Source organism: Lepisosteus oculatus, chromosome 23 (assembly GCF_040954835.1).
Source record: "Lepisosteus oculatus isolate fLepOcu1 chromosome 23, fLepOcu1.hap2, whole genome shotgun sequence".
NCBI classification, from domain to species: domain Eukaryota; kingdom Metazoa; phylum Chordata; class Actinopteri; order Semionotiformes; family Lepisosteidae; genus Lepisosteus; species Lepisosteus oculatus.
The window spans coordinates 14,612,690-14,630,981 of NC_090718.1; the positions used below are offsets into that span (position 1 = coordinate 14,612,690).

At 39.9% G+C, this 18,292-nt stretch overlaps 1 protein-coding gene across 4 annotated transcripts in view; it reads left to right on the plus strand.

Moving 5' to 3' along the window:
- Window positions 1–18,292, plus strand: part of grik4 (glutamate receptor, ionotropic, kainate 4) — a 312,974-nt gene that overhangs the window by 205,162 nt on the left and 89,520 nt on the right. For all 4 annotated transcript variants that reach the window (XM_069182439.1, XM_069182438.1, XM_069182440.1 and 1 more), the window contains 3 exons: window positions 662–826; window positions 4,642–4,739; window positions 17,024–17,189. In XM_069182439.1, coding sequence (XP_069038540.1) covers window positions 662–826; window positions 4,642–4,739; window positions 17,024–17,189 — 429 coding nt within the window. The remainder of the gene's footprint in view (window positions 1–661; window positions 827–4,641; window positions 4,740–17,023; window positions 17,190–18,292) is intronic.

Sequence of the window (18,292 nt, forward strand, 5' to 3'; positions counted from 1 at the left end):
CTCCTGCCCAGGACCTTATACTCCAAAAGCAGTGCCTTTGTGTGTTTACACAGAGTGACGGATTACAGATTGAACTGCAGAAATGAAATTATCCTTGCTTTCTCACAGGCTATAAACCAATTGGCTTCAGTCATGCCCCAGAGCCCAGCCTAGAGGAATATTGTTTACCCTTCATTCGTAGTTATTTAATTTCCAAAACAAAGCCTTGATAATATATATATATATTTATGCCATTCTGCCTTTGGAGTTTTGAGATTATAGTCAGACCAATGATGCATGTTAGCATGCTGATACACTCCTGTATGTAACCGTGCAAGAAACTGTTTAAAAATAACCTGCGCAATAAAGGTGTTATTACAGAGACGATCATATGCTATGATATTCCCTCTCATAATTCTTCAGCCCATTTTATCTGAATTTCTATCGTAGGGGTTACCTGTGAGACCGAATTTTTGTTTGAATAGTACTTTTGGCATTTATGGGAGGTATGATCATGCTTTATATGCATCGCTGACCACTGGATTTCAAAATGAGTTAATGCTGACAAAGCAAAAGCCTTTGAGTTTCCACCGGACTAGAGCTGAGGGATGGCCCAGGACCCAGATGGACATGCTTGTCTGACCACCACTGTGTCTTCATGTCTGTCTGGTCTGTTCCTCAGCGGCGATCTTGGATGACCCCATGGAGTGCAGTCGAGGGGAGAGGCTTGCTATCACCCTGGCCAAAGAAAGGATCAACCGGGCTACCAATCGATCCCAGACTGCCAAACTGGAGGTGGACATCTTCGAGCTCTTGAGGGACAGCGAGTACGAGACTGGAGAAACCAGTGAGTGCTGAGAGAGGGCTTTGTGGCAGTAGGTGGTTTAGTAGTGTACGTACATTGTCAGCCTTTAACAAAATACTTCATAATACATATGTCTGTGTTCTCCACTTACTTTCACACCTCGTACTGACTGTAGCACCTGTTGCACAAATTATCAAACTTTCGTGGAATAATCCACAATATTTATTGCCGTGCATCCTCTGTATGAAATTTTGAAAATGAGAACTGCATTAATACTCATTACCACTGAGAGACAAGAGTGTGACTGTGAGTGTCACCTTCGCTGTGGCTTTTACAATTGCACAGCACAGAGATGAGCAGGTGGCTGTGGGACTTATAAATGGCCAAGTCCCCAGTAGTCTAAAACCTGCCAGTTAGGCCGTAACGATGACATGATACGTTTAAAATCATACATCAGAATTCAAAATTGCTTAGTTGTTGGACACAGTTCCTCTTACTGTATTTTACCTGCATAGAGAGTGGGATTATATCCCTACCATGCTGTACAGGTCAGGATGTGTTCACATAGAGCAATAGAATATACTACACTGTCGGCAGTAGGGGGAATAGATTGAAAGAACTCCTTTTTTTTCATTAAAGGAAGGAAATTGGCAGCACCACAGGGAAATGTCACAGTCACTGCTACCTGACTAGCAAGAGCAAAATATTGAAACATTCATTCCACTCTGCTTTGTGTATTCCCTGTTAGCTGCTCCTTTGCTGGCTTTTGAGAAGCAGGATGAGAATTTCTGAAGCCCCTTAAGCAGTAACAAAAATGCTATTGAGTACAGCTTCCCTGTAATCAAGCATTAAAACTGACAGTTTGCACAAAAACATCCCAGCAAAGGAAAACACTGCTTTCCTTTGGTAACAATAATCTGTATACAGTATCTGTTTTGTGGTACTATGACTCAAGAATGCTAATGTGTTTTACCTTTTATAACCAATCACACTACATTTCTGATCTAATGCTGCATTGCCTGTGCTAAAAAGATCTTTACTCCTTATGAGCTACCTGTGCCAGCTGAGCAGGGGACTAACAGAATGGTCTGCCCTGAGAGCAATTTTTCTTATCCCAATAGTTTTCGGTAGTTCATACAGATCTCCGACCAGAGTTTCTGGGTGTACTGTCAGCACCGTATAAATGTGCCATAATTTTTAGATCTACCTCGTTTTAGGTTTCAGCAGGTAACTCTGTAATGTATAGTAGCTGCTGTCAGGACTGAGGATTTTTAAAGGCAAGGTGTGTTGCTTCATGTGTTTTGTCTTAAAGTGTCACCTATAAATGCCTTGCTATGTTTTTCTGGACATTCCTGAGTCCAAGTCCTTTTTAAAATGTATTAAAAGGGTGTATAATAAAACTAGTTAAAGAAGTTGAAATTATGCAGGAGTGTTTTGGTTGTTAATGTGCACTTGGACTGTTTGTTTGGCCATTATTCCAGTGCTGAATGTGTCTTTAGTCCTTTAATTGCTAAATATGTAGATGCACAGGCTTTTTGCCTTCCACTTGATGGTATGAATATTATACCACCAATAGTGTTTTTTACTCTTATAACTGGCTGTTTGGGAGAGAAGAACCCAAGCTTTAACACTTGTTAATCTGCATTGATCAGAATCTACAAACACTTGATGACAGCAAGGTAAACTATAAATGAGCAGCCACTATTAAGTATTGCCTTAGCTAATTCATCACATTTACCAATGGGACCTAATTTACCATTGTCAGGAGCTGCTCACCATTCATATCTGTTCCTCTCTGTAGATTCTCCAAAAACTAAAAAGCCTACTTTTCGACTTCCAAATACAGATGTCAATTTTTTTTTGTGTTAGTTTAAAACAAACAAAAAAAATAAATGTGGTCTTTCTGATGAGATGTTATACCAGAAACTGCTTGATCATTGAAGTCCCCATGGCTTTTAAAGTCTGACCTCTCTAAATTATCCCCTTAGTCCAACCTGTGCAGCAGTTTCTTACTTCTCCACCAGATCTGCTGTGCAATGGGGCTGCTGGCTTTGAATGGCTGCCAGTTGTCTCCCAGGTGGAACTGCACTTTAGTGGTAGATGAAGTGGGTCTCTTCATCTCCTCGTCCTCATCGTTTTGGGAACCTTGAGGATGAATTTTTATGGAAGTGTAAGGAAAGCTTAGTGGATCTTAAGGCTTGTACACAGCAGTGTGTATTCCTCTGAACAGTCAGGTTTCTGGGATGTTGAACCTAAACGAACCTATGAGAATCCACCTGTGACCAAAGCTTCTGCATGTGTAGGAATTCTGATAATTTGTGTGAATATTATTGTTCTTTCATTCCAGTTCAGGTTTCTGTTTGGCCACAGAGAGTGAACTGCGAAGGCTTTATCAGGGGATCCCACAGTTGTCAAATCAAGGGCAGAAAGGTTTGAGTGTGCTAGGCATCAGTATGCTGTACCACACAAAATATCACAATATCACAAAAAAATGAAATTATTTCCAGCCTGAAGAACACCACCTCACACTCATCTGATCTGACAATTTTCATTCTTTTATTTGGTGAAGTCAGGCAGACACCTGAAAATCCTTTTAATTCCAGAGCCTTGCCCTGTGAATTATGCAGCGAACAGGGTGGGTGATTAGGGGATTATTTATTAATCATTTGATTGAGTGCACTTTTAATTTCCTGAATTCTTCAGTGTAGATCCCCAGTCTCAGTCCATTGGCTTCAGAATCATTCATTTTGTGTTTTATTCTCTTTTATCACTTCCCTAGGACCCCATGCTGTGCATGCTAGACTCCTTTCTCAGCACACTGGCCATGGAGTCTTAATTAAAACACAGGGATTATAGCCTCACCTGAAATTACTTTTTGTTCTACAGCGAGAAAGATTAAAACAACTTCAACACAGGAAGAGAAAAGCAAACAGTGGAATTTTCAGGTCCACTGTAAATATCCTCCCAGAGATAGATTCAATAGAAATATTCATATTTCATTAAAAAACTTGCCTAAATGTGACTGTTTTTGTCCTTCCATGAAGTTTTGACTGCCATGTGGTTTTGAGGTCTGCCTACCAGTAGGAAGAAACATCACGGCCAGCTAATAGCTAGCCCAACTCAAACATCTTCCTTTATCTGCTGTTGTAAAAAGTAGTTACAGTATATTGGTTGTCATTGCCTGTAATTCCTAATGTTCAGTTCCAAAGGGATGTAGAAAACTTGGAGGTTTTTTTTTAAATAAAATGTGTATTTAGGGACCTAAGAGCTGTTAAGCTGATTCATTGAATTCAATATGGCAAATTCAGTTTGATTACAGGGCTCTGGTGAGCTGTTATTGACAGAAAGAACCTAGTTGTGTTTTGCTCTTTTCCCATGCTGTTATATAATTTACTCCTCTTTACAAGGGTTTTAGAGTAAACAGCTTAATACAGATCAAGTCGTGACAGTGTGGTGTATCCCATTCACAGTATTATTAAAGTCATCACTTAGGATATCAGTAGAAGTCGTGGAAAGAAACATCCCGATCTCTGAATTAAGTTGTTTCGAGAGCACATGGTTTAGGATTACAATGCTGCATCAGTTTCTGCTTTGTACTTAATCAGAATTGCTGTGGTCGGCATTGAGTTTTGCCGGGCGTCACATTGATTTTAACTCCTGCTAAATTGCTTAAACAGAGGCAACAACCATTTGGCTCTCCTGTTCAAATCATATTGGTGTCAGCTACAATCATTACAGTACGCTACTGTGCTGGCAGCACTCTTGCTACAGCCTTTCAGACCAGGCTCAGCGTGACGGGAATATGGAAGACGAGGGGGAGTGCTAGGAGCTAAACGGCTGTCTTCTCCTTCTGACAGTGTGCCAGATAATATCCAAGGGTGTGGTGGCTGTTCTGGGGCCCTCTGCCAGCCCGGCCTCCAACTCCATCATCAGCAATATCTGTGGCGAGAAGGAGGTGAGCTTGCCTTCCCTGTCCAAGGGTGTTCACAGTTGAAATGAGTAACTGCGATGTGAGAAACAAAACTCACAGAGAAGGTGGTTATCAATACAATTGAAATGATTGCTGTTGCCATACTGTATATCATGGTTGTCTTTTTCTTTTCACACTAATGTCCTGCACTTCTGTTATTTCCTCTTCTGTGAATATACACTTTGCTTTGCTTGTTCACAACGATAATGTTACTGTGATTTACTCCAGTGAATGCTTCTAGCCTTAATCATCATTTTTCTAAATATAGTAGTTCATAATGTTAGGGTGGCTTCATAGCTCTTGGGTTCTGGATTTCATTTGATTTGACGGGTGAGCTTTTTGTGTACAGGTTGCATATTCCTCCATGTTTGCGTAGCAGTTTTGCAGGTTCTCTAGTTTCCACCCGCCTCCCAAAGACATGCTGGACAGGTTAATTGGCGTCTCTTGATTGTTTGTATACTGTACGTGCGTGCACTGCAATGTTTATTGTCCAGTGTGTAGTCCCCTTAGCACCTCTTGCTTCTGGGATTCCACAGCTCTTTCCAGGAATAAGTGGCTTTCTGATAATGGATAGATACTGTAGATGAAATCACAGGTTTGTTGTAGTTCAGTGTGCCAAAGCACTGTAAAACCACAGAAGAGCACAGTGAGACCATGCTTACATACTGTAGCAGTATTCACTTCTGTATTTGTGTTGGTAATCTTGCATTAGAGCTGTATCCTCAGATAAGAGGTTATTTTGCTCCTGTTGTTATCTTGATGATGTGTCTAGCTAATGGGCCGAATGGCCATATCAATAGCCAGTTTCAACACAAAACAAGAACACTACAGTCTAGCTGATGAGGTGTGAAGCACGTTAATTACCAGTGTCTGGTATTTAAAAAACAATAAACATTTTTAATTAGAAACGTTAAAGATTGCCCATGTGGTAGTGGAAAGGAAGAGAAAATTGAGGAATGTAGATAATGGCATTATGAAGTCTTACCTCCACATGAAATATGAAAAAGATCATTTGTGCAAATGTTTTATTTGATTTCCATCACACATGCTGCACATTCAGACATTTGACTGTTATGCCAATAGCATCACGATTAGATGGTATCTGTAATGACTGTCAAGAAAATAGCATTCAATACTGTTGCAGCTTTGACAGTCAATTATAGAAACAGAAAGCTGGGTTGATAATGATGTACATGTATGCAGGTACTGTACCAGAGTTCCTTTAGTGGTTGACAACTGTCTTACATCTACAGAGTGTTTGTGTATTTTTGACACCATGTTTGCAAGAGGTAGGATTTGTTCTCCAGAGCTGATGTAAAGACACTGAAGTAAAAAGAAGCTGCATGCTGTGGCGACTCCTGCAGTAGATTTTCAGTCTTTGGGGGGATGAGAAGTACAGTGCAGTAAATTACATTGTACTGTAATCACAGCAATAGCAAAACCAGTCACTGTCCCCAGAGAGATTTAAACAGGATTGCCTGTCATTTAAAAATGGTAGGTCTCAAATGTGATGAAGCTCTTCTCTCCTTGTGGAATACTAAAACCCAAGCCAAAGACTACATTTTTGTGTCCTGATGGATACATGCTTTGGGTTAGCATCATTCTGATCCTCAGAAATCCAAAACAGTTTCTGAGGGAGTTGTACACAAAGTGCATCAGTTAGCCAGGAATGTCGAAATTTGTCAGTGCACTTTGTTCATCAGTGCATCTGTTACCATCCTCAAAGAGAATATGAGCCTTGATTTTAAAAATCACTTGGATTTTGAGGAAATGTGCGTTTTTTTAAAGAATTTCTTTTGAAGCAGCCTGACTTTGAAGGTTGTAGAAATTACTGCACATTCACCCAGCTGGGGTCCAATGACACAAGAAAGTTTGAGTTTCCTGTTGTGTGGTAGGAAACTTAGTTTTTTGGTTTTAATATTCTTAGCACTGTTTCAATGATATTTAAACCTGAACGATGTCTGAAGGGAAATTAGTACTTACATACCAGCTCATGCAGCTGTTGTGGGGGGAAAGAAATTACATTCAGCTCAAATCAATATGTTCACTATCCTTTGAGTACAAATCAAAGAGAATACAACAAGGAGATGCAATCAAATCACCAGATGAGCTGGTTTTGGTCACTTTGTGTTCCTGTCTTGCCCCTGATAGAACAGGGTTTGTTGTTAATTGCTCAAGCATGACATATTGCAAATGGCTATGCAAGTGCATCTTGAAACTGACTGGGAAAGAAAGTGAAACTTTCAAATTTCATCAAGAAAAAAAAGGCCTTAAGATTGATTTTATGAACTCACAGTATATATGATCATTATTATTCTGAACCGTAGAGTGAATTGCCCATCAGATCTTTACTTACTCCTTTGCACAACTGGAACAGCTCAGATGTATTACTGAAATGACCACTTTCCAACTAGCAATCAGCCCCCTGCTCATTCTGCTCACACTGTCTGTCAGTCAGCACAGTGTGACTGTTGCAGTTGTGCTGTCACTGCCTTGCCTTTTGGGATTCTGTGTACAGTGAGCTCTTTCTACCTCCTTACTCCCAAGTGCAATGTCCAGACTTACTCTCCTGCTGTCTTGTAGAACCCACAGACTGTCATCCAGGGCAGTACAGGTTGTGAAATGTCCACTCCTCTCATGTAGCTTTTCTATAGCCCCCTTTGGAGCTGTTCCATTAGTTCTACTTGTATTGATTTGTGGATCTGGTACAGAAGTACTGTTCCTTTCTGGTTTTTGTGCAGTTCGAACTCTTGTTAAAGCTAATTTTGAATTTCTTAGGTAATGAACAAAGGTTTTTTTTTCAGTTTAAGATGTTGCTGTTGCTTTGTCTGATGTACTTCTTCAAGTGCCAGAAATATTTTATTTTGTCTTTGTTGCGTGTCCTTGTGCTCACAGCTGTTTCATGGTTTTCCTAACCTCCCTTAAGAATACAATTGAAAATTGTTTTTGAGTTGCTGATGGATACCCTCCTTAATGCATAATAAATGCTAGCATATTTTTTTTTGATCTGCATGATTAGATACAGCAGCCTCTTTTTAACCATGCTGTTTTCCACTGTGTTGTAAAGAAAGATGTTTGTTAATGCAGTTCAGGCATTTGTTTTTAAGAAAAAGAGAAAAGGAGCAGTATTCCACAACCTTTGGAATTGCACAACATTTGTCCAACTATAAAGCCCACAGAATACAGTAGATAATAAATAGTAACACTGTTATTGTTCTGATAACTGATTTTCTTTGTAACTGAAAATGAAAATCTATTTAGTAAGTCAGTAATCATAATGTTTGATATAACTATAACTTAGTTGAATACAGTATAAGGCAGTGCTGTAAATTCCATTTGAAAGCAGGACAATGTAGTGAAGGACAATGAGCATGGTAAAGGCTAAAGAAGAATTCTTAAGCAATGCTATTGCATGGTATCTGCACAAATACCTCAACCACGGAGTCTGTATCCCCAGTATTTGTATTCAATTGCATGCCAGAAAAAGGATGAGAAGCACCTGGTTAAATGTCTTGAATGTCCTGTACTGTCCCAAATAATTTATCTCTACAAGTTACTGCATGCATGAGGTTTAAATTCACTTCATAGAGAAAATGGATTGAAAATTATTCCCTTGATTCTAAAAAAAAAAGGATTGACGTTGATCAGACTCTCCATACCATGGTGCATTTGAATAATCTTTTTCTAATTTTGCTCTTCTAATTTACATTTAATTAGCAATCTCGTCATCTCGTGCACATGTCTATATAGATAGATATATAGAGGGTATAGAATACCTTACTTCAGGATACCTCCAGATTTTTTGTAGAGTTATAATGTAGGTATTTTTCATTACAGATCCACATATTTATTTTTTCAGTGCTTGGCACTTTACTTCCTGAAAAGGATTTCTGATGTTTTATTAAACAGGGGTTCTGTCCTGCTTGTACACTGGGAGTAAACTAACAGACTTAAAATTTCATTATTGTGGGGGTTACCAGATGGCTTTATTTTTATAAGGGCCTTGTGGGATATTCCAGACTTACAGGTAGAATTTATCATATTGCTTTAAACTATACAGCAGATGTAGAAAGGCTGTGCTAGATTTAATTTCAAGTTTAGACCACAATTTAGAATTGAAAGATATATATATATAGTGACCTGATGATAATATTTTGAGTTGTAATGAGCTAAGCCCCAGAATATTATTTTCAACAGAAAATATAAACCATCCCTAACATAGTGCATCTTAAAAAATATAGTATTCATAACTAAAATAATTTATTATTGATGTTGTAGATTTTAATGAGGACACAAGGAGCTTGTCTCGAGCTAATGCCTCCAAGTCCTTGGCTGCTATGGCTATCTTCAACAGCACTGGAGAAGTAAATACTGTATGTTAGGCAGAGGCAATACAATCCCGCTGTTCTAGTTTATTCAAAACCTTCAATCCTGTAGAACTGAGAACAGGAGGCTTTTTTTACACAGAGGCTGGGGGGGGAGTCTAGAACAAGCTGCTCAGCTATGTTGTCAACAAACCAAATATCCTGTCTGCTTTAAAGAAACAGCTGAAAACATCCTCCAATCCATTAGAATTCTGCCCCTTTCTGTCTTCTTGTAAGCTAGTCATCCATTGACTAAAAGCACAGAAAGCATTTTCAGCAAACGGCTTTGACCCTGAAATGGTTCATATGTCCATGGAAGTGAAACGCCCACTTTTTATTGTTGCCCTTAATTCAGAGTAGCTGCCCTCAGATAACACTGTCGGTGATGCCAGAAGGGCTAGGGGGGACACAGAGTCCTGATTTCTACTGATGACTGGAACATTCCCTTCTCATCTCTCCACAACCAGTTAAGGACTTATCAGGCCCAGAACAGTGAAAGTGGGCTCACTGTCACACTGTACAGTATATCACACTGCAGTGGATAAGAGCCCTGCAAGACTGGGCAACACTGCCATTAACTACCTGAAAATGGCACTGTCTTACTGACAGTTTTCCAAGCACTTTACCTAGATTTGATCCTCACATTCCACAGCAAGGTCTACAGCCTGGCTGTAGTCATGTGAACATCATCTTCAGAACTTCTTTCTTTCCTGCTTCTTGCTGGAAGGAATCTTAAAAGTTTAAAGATGTCAAACAGAGAAGTGCTATCACATGCGTGTACTGTATACGTTTATTACTGAAAAGTATTTTAGAAACGATTTTTCAGCCAAAGACCATTTGGTGGTGGTGAAGCTAGGGCAGATTAAACACTGAGGAAATGCTTAAATTTGGAAGTCATGCATTTAGTACACCACTTGTAGTTTTAGAGTTGTTAAAATGACAGGTATGCTGACAGCAAAGACTCTTTTTCTGTACTGTAATTCTTGCTATTCTTTTGAAATTATTTTGAGTAATACTGCTGCTGCCCACCATACAGCCAGTTACCTTGAGGATTAAACCGTTTTTATAATGTGATCCTAGTTTTAGGTGAGCAGTCGGCATCCTACTGTAACGTTGTGCTAAACCCATCAATATCATATGAAGCTTGATGAATTAATTAGTGAGCAGTTAATTTAATTTATTTTAATGAACACCTTGAAAGGGAACAAGCTATTGGTATTGTTTTTTGCGTACAGTACAGTGTATGGTAATTATGTAACTATGTAATTATGTAACTAACATAAGAGCAAACAAAATTAACATCACTATTTGTTCCTAACAGCACATGTCCACATAAGTAGAAATATGTTAATTATAATTAAATATTAATTCATTTATTAATTTAATATAAATTAGAAGAACCTTCAAACACAGAATATGGGGCTGAAGGTGAAAGCTCTGTTTTTACAGCGGTGGTCTGTAAACAAGCCTTGCTAGTTGAGTTGAGGAAGCAGTTACTGGGAGTGAGGGGGAGTGGCGTACTCTGAAGTAGTAAAAGCCTGTAAGCACCTGTGAATAGTGATTATCATTTTCCATCCGAGACAAATCTTTGCACAGCTCACCATTCATTATTATTACACTGGCAGGACCCCCGCTGTCTCCTGTCAGCTCCAGAGACAGATGGACCTCGTCCACTACCCACAGAACGCGAATCAGGCCCATCAATTCATAGGGTAATGGAGCTCGGCATATACCCTGTCTCTTTTACATGACAAATTTCAGATCTTTCTTTGTTATTGAAACGTCATGTTACTTGAGTTATTATTCAGAATTGCTCTATTGTTCTCTTCAGAGCACTGTGCTTTTGAATAGCGCTTTTTCCCCTGAGCCCCCCCGCGCGCATGGGATCAGTCTGCGGCTTTACATGGGCTTCTGGTCCCAGCCTTGGAATTCCAGAGAGCTGAGGTTAACTGGACCGCAGTCTGTTTTGTATTGTGAGGCTACTTTTCCTCAACATTCTTGCTTTGGATCGCGTGCTCCTGCAGAGAATTACTGTATATATCAGTCATCATTTTAAAAATATAGTTCAGGTGGGTTGCTGCGTCAGCATGCGTAGGCTGCAAAGGAACAAGTAATAGGTTTATTCCATGCTGAAAAGAGAAGAAAGAAAACACGTTTCGGCTGTGGAGCCTTCTTCAGGTGTCTTCAGGTGTCACCTTCAGGTTCTTTCTTCTTTTTTTCAGCATGGAATAAACCCATTACTTGTTCATTTTAAAACAATTTCCATTTCCAGCACACCCAGCCCAGGATTTGAAGTAAATATTCATCTCTGCTCCATTTCCTTGCATACATGTATAACACGTTTTCAAGAATCATAGTTTAATCTTCACAGTCAGAGGTCAAAAATAATGTATAATTTTGTTGCTCTGAAAATAAGTATGTTTGACAGACTTCTCATTTTTTTTTTTGGAAAAGAGAGAGAAAGGAGGAACCGAAAAAAGTCTTGAAAAAGTCTTTGAGGGTGATAGCAGCTTTGACTGAAACAAGGTGACTCACACATAACAAAGTGGCTCTTAAATTCAGTTTTGGCTGTGACTCATATTACTCTGAATGAGTCTGTCATGCTAGAGACCTTGTGAACTTGTCTCAGAATTCTGTACATCACATTCTTTGTTGCGAAGGCTTTCAGTAACTTTCTTTAGTTGCTCTCTTACTGAGACAGTCTCGCTGACAGGCAGATTCCTCCTCGTCAGAGGAGCTGCTAACATAACAACACTGCTTTAAATTAACCCACTGAAAATCCAAGAGCTGGAACAGTGGAAAGAAAAATGTGAGTGGAGACTGAAGTCTGTTCTGCTGAAGAGCACGCTGCTCACCTGCACTCCGAAGCAGTAGTGGAATGGACATGAGAGACAAGAGACAACGAAAATGACCAAGGCATTGACTGTGGGTAAGGGAAAGAAGAACCCTGACAGGCTGAAGGCACTGACAAAGTCATCCCAGACAGCTTATTCAGAATCAGCAGGGAAACAGACCACAGGAGTGATACAAGTGAAACTGTATTTTTCAAGTGAGACTTGAAAAACTTGGAAACTACTGGGAAGCAATTTTAAAAACAAATAAATGAACAAGCTGCTCAGCCATGTTGGTCAAGCTGATACCCTATCTTTCAAGAAACAGTTGTATCATACACTCAGGACAGAAGTCTCTACTTTTTCCAAAGAGTTGTGGGAGTATGTAACAAGCTTCCCAGCACCAACTACCTACCAAACAGGCCTCTGTTCATTGCTTATTGTTCCTAAGATGTTTAAAGTTTGTCTGCTTCAGGGGTCCTAGGCAGGACAAGACTGGCGAGAATGTATGTTTTTTGCCATTTTCATGACGGGTTTCCTGTAATACTTTGCCATTTGTAAATCTTATCAAACAAGCACCCTGAGCCTGCAGTTTGCATGTCATTTACTCTTGTTGTCAGAATGTGCACGCCATGATTTCAGTCATTAGAGCATGCAGACAAAAATCATCACATTTCCCATTTCATGTCATACAGAGGCAGTTGTGTTTATGGAGACCATTTACATTTTAATGCCTCTGTAGACAATTGGTTATCCATTTGCTGTGTTGCAATTGTGTGAATGTTAGTTCTACAAGGGTTTGAGAAATAAATGTCAAAGTGTCTTATTGCTTACTGATTAAACCAATGATGGGTTTACACAAATATGCATTTTACCATCATTTGAGTTATGTGCATGCAAATATACTGAATGTAGTTTTTATTGTTACAGACTATGCAACAGTGTTGCAAAGAATCACTGAGACAATTGGTGTGAGAAACATTGCTTTTAAATTTAGGCGTTAGTAATCCACAAGATGCAAGCCACTTTACAATGCTAGAATCCAGTGTGTACTTTATATATTATCAACACTCTATAATGTGATGAGAGCAACAGTGATTAAATCATTTAAGTGGAGAAGTGAAGGTAACAGGAAAAATTAGTTCCCAGCTCAGCAGTGTTCCCTGAGATGTTGAGATACAGTATGTCTTTGTTTTAATGGAAATGGAAAACAGTCTAACACTTACAGTATATCTGGTCTCACGTGGCAACATCTCAAACATGGTGTGTGCGGGGGTAGCTAAGAACAGTACCTGCAGCAAACGAAGGCTAAAACTGAAAAGGAAATTATAGGATTGTAGGATTAAAATTCAAAACATGTCAAATCCTCTGATACCAGTTTGTCTGTATAGGTAGTTTAATATTTCATACTTCCTAAGCGGTCATTTAAAAAAGAGTCTACAGATCCATCATCTCTAGCATCACCCTGACATGTTTTTTCTGCCAAGTCTTGAGTTGTCTCTCTTCACGCAAAGAGGAAGGCACGACACATGGATCTGGGAACAGCAATCTGAGATGCAAATTATGTAAGTGTAATGCACCCATGTGCACAGATCCATAATAGCAGAGAGTTTTTTAGGATAAGGGGTCTCATTGGGGTCTCGCCCATGTCCTGCACATTTCCTTCAGGACTAATCGATCTCCCTGTCACCATAGTAAATTGCTCTTACTCGGAGACTCGTGCTGTTGAGAGTCACAACTTTGCCCCCTGTGTCAAGATTCAATAGTGAAGACCCTATTAGTGGTGTTTGACTGGGGCAGCATCAAGTACACCCTTTGTGTAGCCTCTTCCAAGACGCCCTGATATGAGCCTTCCACTGCAGATGTCTGAAGACATTATGTGAGCTAGTAGTTTTAAAAAGAAAATTGGAACTGACCCAGCAGCAGCTGTGTCTTTGCTGAGAATAAAAACGAGCACTCCCATTAATCTGCAAAGCAGTTTGCAAACCTTTTGTCGGTATATACTTATTCTTCGCCCCCCCCCAGAACCCAACAATGTACTTTGCCGAGTTGCTGAGTGTTGATGAGATGGACAGCGAGCTCTAGTTGGAAGAGTTAATTCTTTTGCCAGTTCTTTTTGATAGCACCTCTCCTTATTGTTTCCACAGCAACAGACTGTCAGCTTATTAAGCGCAACACAAACATGTTTTAGATAATGGGCCTGTGGAGACAGAAGAGATCCTAAAGGTGGCTGGCTCAGGCATTGATTATCCAAGAACAACTACAGAACTTGGACAAGGAGCAGTTCATATCAAATAATTTTATCTTTAATTTACCTTTCATTTGTTACTGATGCCATTGTGTATGCGCAGTATGGGATTTCAGCCACCAGCAGTAATTAGATTGTTGTTCACCCTGCTGACTAGCAATGTCGTTACAATGAAAACAGTCTTGAGAAGTCTTCCCACAGATGACAGAGGAGATGTGGCATGGAAACGTGCTGGTGCTGAGAGATTCAGGCTCAGGCCGGCACAGCGCTGACACGCTCCCTGACTCTGAGCTCTGTTTCCACAGCCTGCTTTTTGCAGAATCTGCCAGCACGGCACATAGCAGTCCAGGCTGAAGTGACTCACCAGCAATGTTTCCTCTAATTTTAATGACCTTTGTGTGCAAAAATTTAAAGTGACAAAAACTTGTGACTTTGTAAACCTGTATTTTTTTTTGTTAATATAGTCATTCTCATAGCTACTAAAAACTGTATTTATTTTTTCTCTCTCCTGTCTTAAGCATTTGCCCATTCTTTGTAAACCTTATCCAGACTCATGTGCCTTCCATCCAGTTAAAAGCTTTTAATTCTTATCAGCATATCCAAATGACACTCTCGTAAAGGTTTCTAATATTTGTTTTTGAGTGAATTCATTAAGATGAGACTCCATTCACAGTCAACACTGGGTACTAGAAAAGTTCGCCCAATATCCATCAGCTTTGAAAGGTCACAAAACTGTTCATTGTGAAGTGCAAATGTCACCATATCAGCAAAGTTTGTAATTAGTTTGTATTTAATTTTTCACCCACAGCAAATTTAAAGTAATTGTACTGTTTAACTATGATGGTATTTTCAGCTAAAAAGTCTGGGTATTTTGAGCATAAAGCATTAACATGCTTAGTGCCATAGGTGAAGTCACACTCAGCTATTGCAGAACAATCAAAGGCTGACCGTTCCTGTACTTCATCTGCAGGAAACCTTTCTTGCAAATGAACTCAAAGCAGGTTGATAAAAGTTAACGGAGAACTGATACCCACTGCAATCTTTTCTTAACCCTTAACTTTGTCACTCCTCGAAACATTGTCACAAAGATACTGCTTTCTTAACTTGCTCAGTTTGCCACGTGCAAAATGAAGTGCATCAAGCAGGTCAAGATTGTGGTTCGCATAAAACTGCTTGATTGATAAAATAATAGAAGCATCACTTGCCTGCAGCTGCAATATTTCCACTAAAACAAGTTTTATACACAATAGAATTTTAGGCCTAAATCTGAAGTACAGTATGAGGCATTTGTTGACAGATGTATCTTTGCTTTCATCAACTGTTAACTTATAAAAATCTGCTGAAGCTATTTCCTCAATCATTTCTTTTTGAACAATGCTATTGATAATGTCCAAAAATTCAAACGTGTAATTTTTGCTTCGCCAACTATGGGAAATTTTAGCGTACTTTGCCATACGTTCATTGATGTCTTGAACTGAGAGCAAAGAGTTATTCCTTTTAATGGCTAAGAGAACACTGTCAATAAGCACTTTGATCTCCTCTGGGTTTGAACGTTTTCGTTCTCGTTCATCTGGATTTCACGAAGCAGCCCCGGAGCTGGTACTGAAGGATTTTGGTGTCTGAGTTTTTGTACATTGTTGACCTGAGATGTGCTTGTGAGATGGCGCTTTAAAAAGTCCAATTTCCAAACCTCACCCCGCCTCTTTCCACTAGCAAATTATCCAGGAACGTTCACATCACGACAATACAAACATACAGCACCGTTTTTTGAATCAAACAAATATTTCTCACAATGTAACACGGTATGCCGTAACTTTTCGGAGTAGCGATTTCAACCATTTCGCCAAGTCATTCCACTTCAAATGAACTTGCAGGAGGCACCTCCTTCACCTCTTTCGACAAAGTGAGTCAATATTTTTTATTTTTTTAATAAAATAAACTTTTAAGGGAGTAATGCAAATTTGAAAAAAATGAGTCTACGTTACTATGATATGAACGTTCAACGACGCGCACTGTGTAAACCGGAAAAGGATGTTTGTCGTGAAGCATAAAGCTCACACAAACCGGGGCAGCGATTCACGAAACCCAGTCCTAGAGACCAAGTGTCGAGCGAGCGTTAGCAGTGAGGTGCAAGACTACAAGAGCATAGATATCAATTTTCACACCAAGATGGACCTCTCGCAGCCAGTCTCATGTGGTCCATTTCGCGTTTTTCAATTGACGGCCGTGTTTGTTTATCATCATTATTTTTGGGGAATTTAATTTGTGGTGCACGGTTCAATTTCCTATGTGCGCTGATTTTATCATTTGTGTGCGCGCATGTAAGCGCGCAGCTTAGAGGGAACGCTGCTCACAGGAGGAAAATAACATGTACAGCCTAATAGCAAGACAAGATCTCCGATTCAGTCGCACAGCCCAGCTCATTTCTTTATTGAGGAAAAGGAACCATGGTCCCCGAGTGTTCTCGTCGTGCATGTGCTAAAGAGGCACCAACAAAGCATCATGGAGTTATTTGAACACAATTAAAACATAATTTATGGGGAAATTGTATTATGATCATGGATAACTAACTACAGTTCCTTGTTTCATGGAGAGGTGTGTTTCTGATTAAGGGAGTGTTTTTAAACAGAGTGAAGCCAGTTATTTTGTTTTGCCTTCTGAAGAAAGGTTAGCAGTAACTTTGAAATATTCAAGCCTAGCCTGTTGTTGAGTGTCAGTTTCTGTTTCTTTGCTGTGTTGTAAAGTGCAAAGCTAAGAGTACTGCCAGAGCCATCCAGATTCCAGAATTAGTCATTGCTACATTTCTCTCAACATATACCATTCTAGGTGCCCTATGTGAGGGTCGCCCCAGAGGACATCCTGAAGGTGCAGTTTCCACGATTCACCACCCTGAACCTCCGCCCCACCAACACTGACATCAGCCTGGCCGTGGCCGGCCTCCTCAACTTCTTCAACAGCACCACCTCCTGCCTCATCTGTGCCAAGGCCGAGTGTAAGCCACCTCTCCTTCTCTAGAAATCAACTGTCAATCCAATAAACTGATTGGAAACTTGAGGGCAGCAGTGAACAAAATCCGCCTGCTGGAAGACTCTTCAGAAACCTGCAAGGGGTTAATTTCTATTATTTCCTCTGCTTCTCACCTTCAGAAGCTGTAATGGCAAGTAATCCCTGAATGGTCACATAGCAATGTAAGGAAAAACTGTTTCTTAAGCACAGTGCTGCTCCCCAACCTCTCCCGATCAGAATAAACTTAATTTCTCCTTTCTTAGCTTTTCTGCATTTTCTGCCCTGCGAACCCCATTTTGGATTGTGTGTTTACCCCTTCATAGAACATTTATATATGACCATGCACTGCACACACAAGCCACAGTGTGCGAAAGTTGAAGGGCAAGGTTTTCTTCCCATTTGTTCCTGTGCCTCATCCCTTTCCAAGTCTTATAAAAGGAATTAAAGAGTGAGTTTGTTTGTGCTGGTGTTTTGAAGGTGGCCTCAAGTTTTGAAGTGGCATGCATGAAAAGGCTAAGGATAGCATACACCTTGCATAGCACAATGAAAATTGCAAAGCATCTGTTGGGGTTTTCTTGTGATTTGGCAGTTGATATAAAAGGGAAGTTATGTTGTTAATTTTTTCATTTGTCAGGCAGGATTAAAGCTATCGAGACAAGCTTTACTCACAAGGGTATCCTTGCATGATGATCAGGAAACAGTAGCCATTCCACATCATTAGAGCACAAGACTACTGTAAGAACCACAGATGTGTGAAGGCTGTTTTTCACACTTGCTCTTTTGCCCGTTTCTAGCTATCCAGTCCCGTAGTGACAGCTTCAGGAACATGACAGGCAGGGCAGTTTGTTTTAGGTGCTGCATGATAGATACAATATGTCTTCTGTTTTCAGTGTTTTCTCCCACTTTCCACATCAGACTCAGTGTCTAAACTAGCCAACATCTCAGACTGTCTTCGAAACAGTATATCAGAAGAGTGATATGGGTACCTTGTTATCCCTATTTGGGGTATAATATCTCCCTGACCTCTGTTTATTACAGAGTGCAGATTCTGTAGGTGATATCATGTTCATCTTCCATGTAAGACAGAAA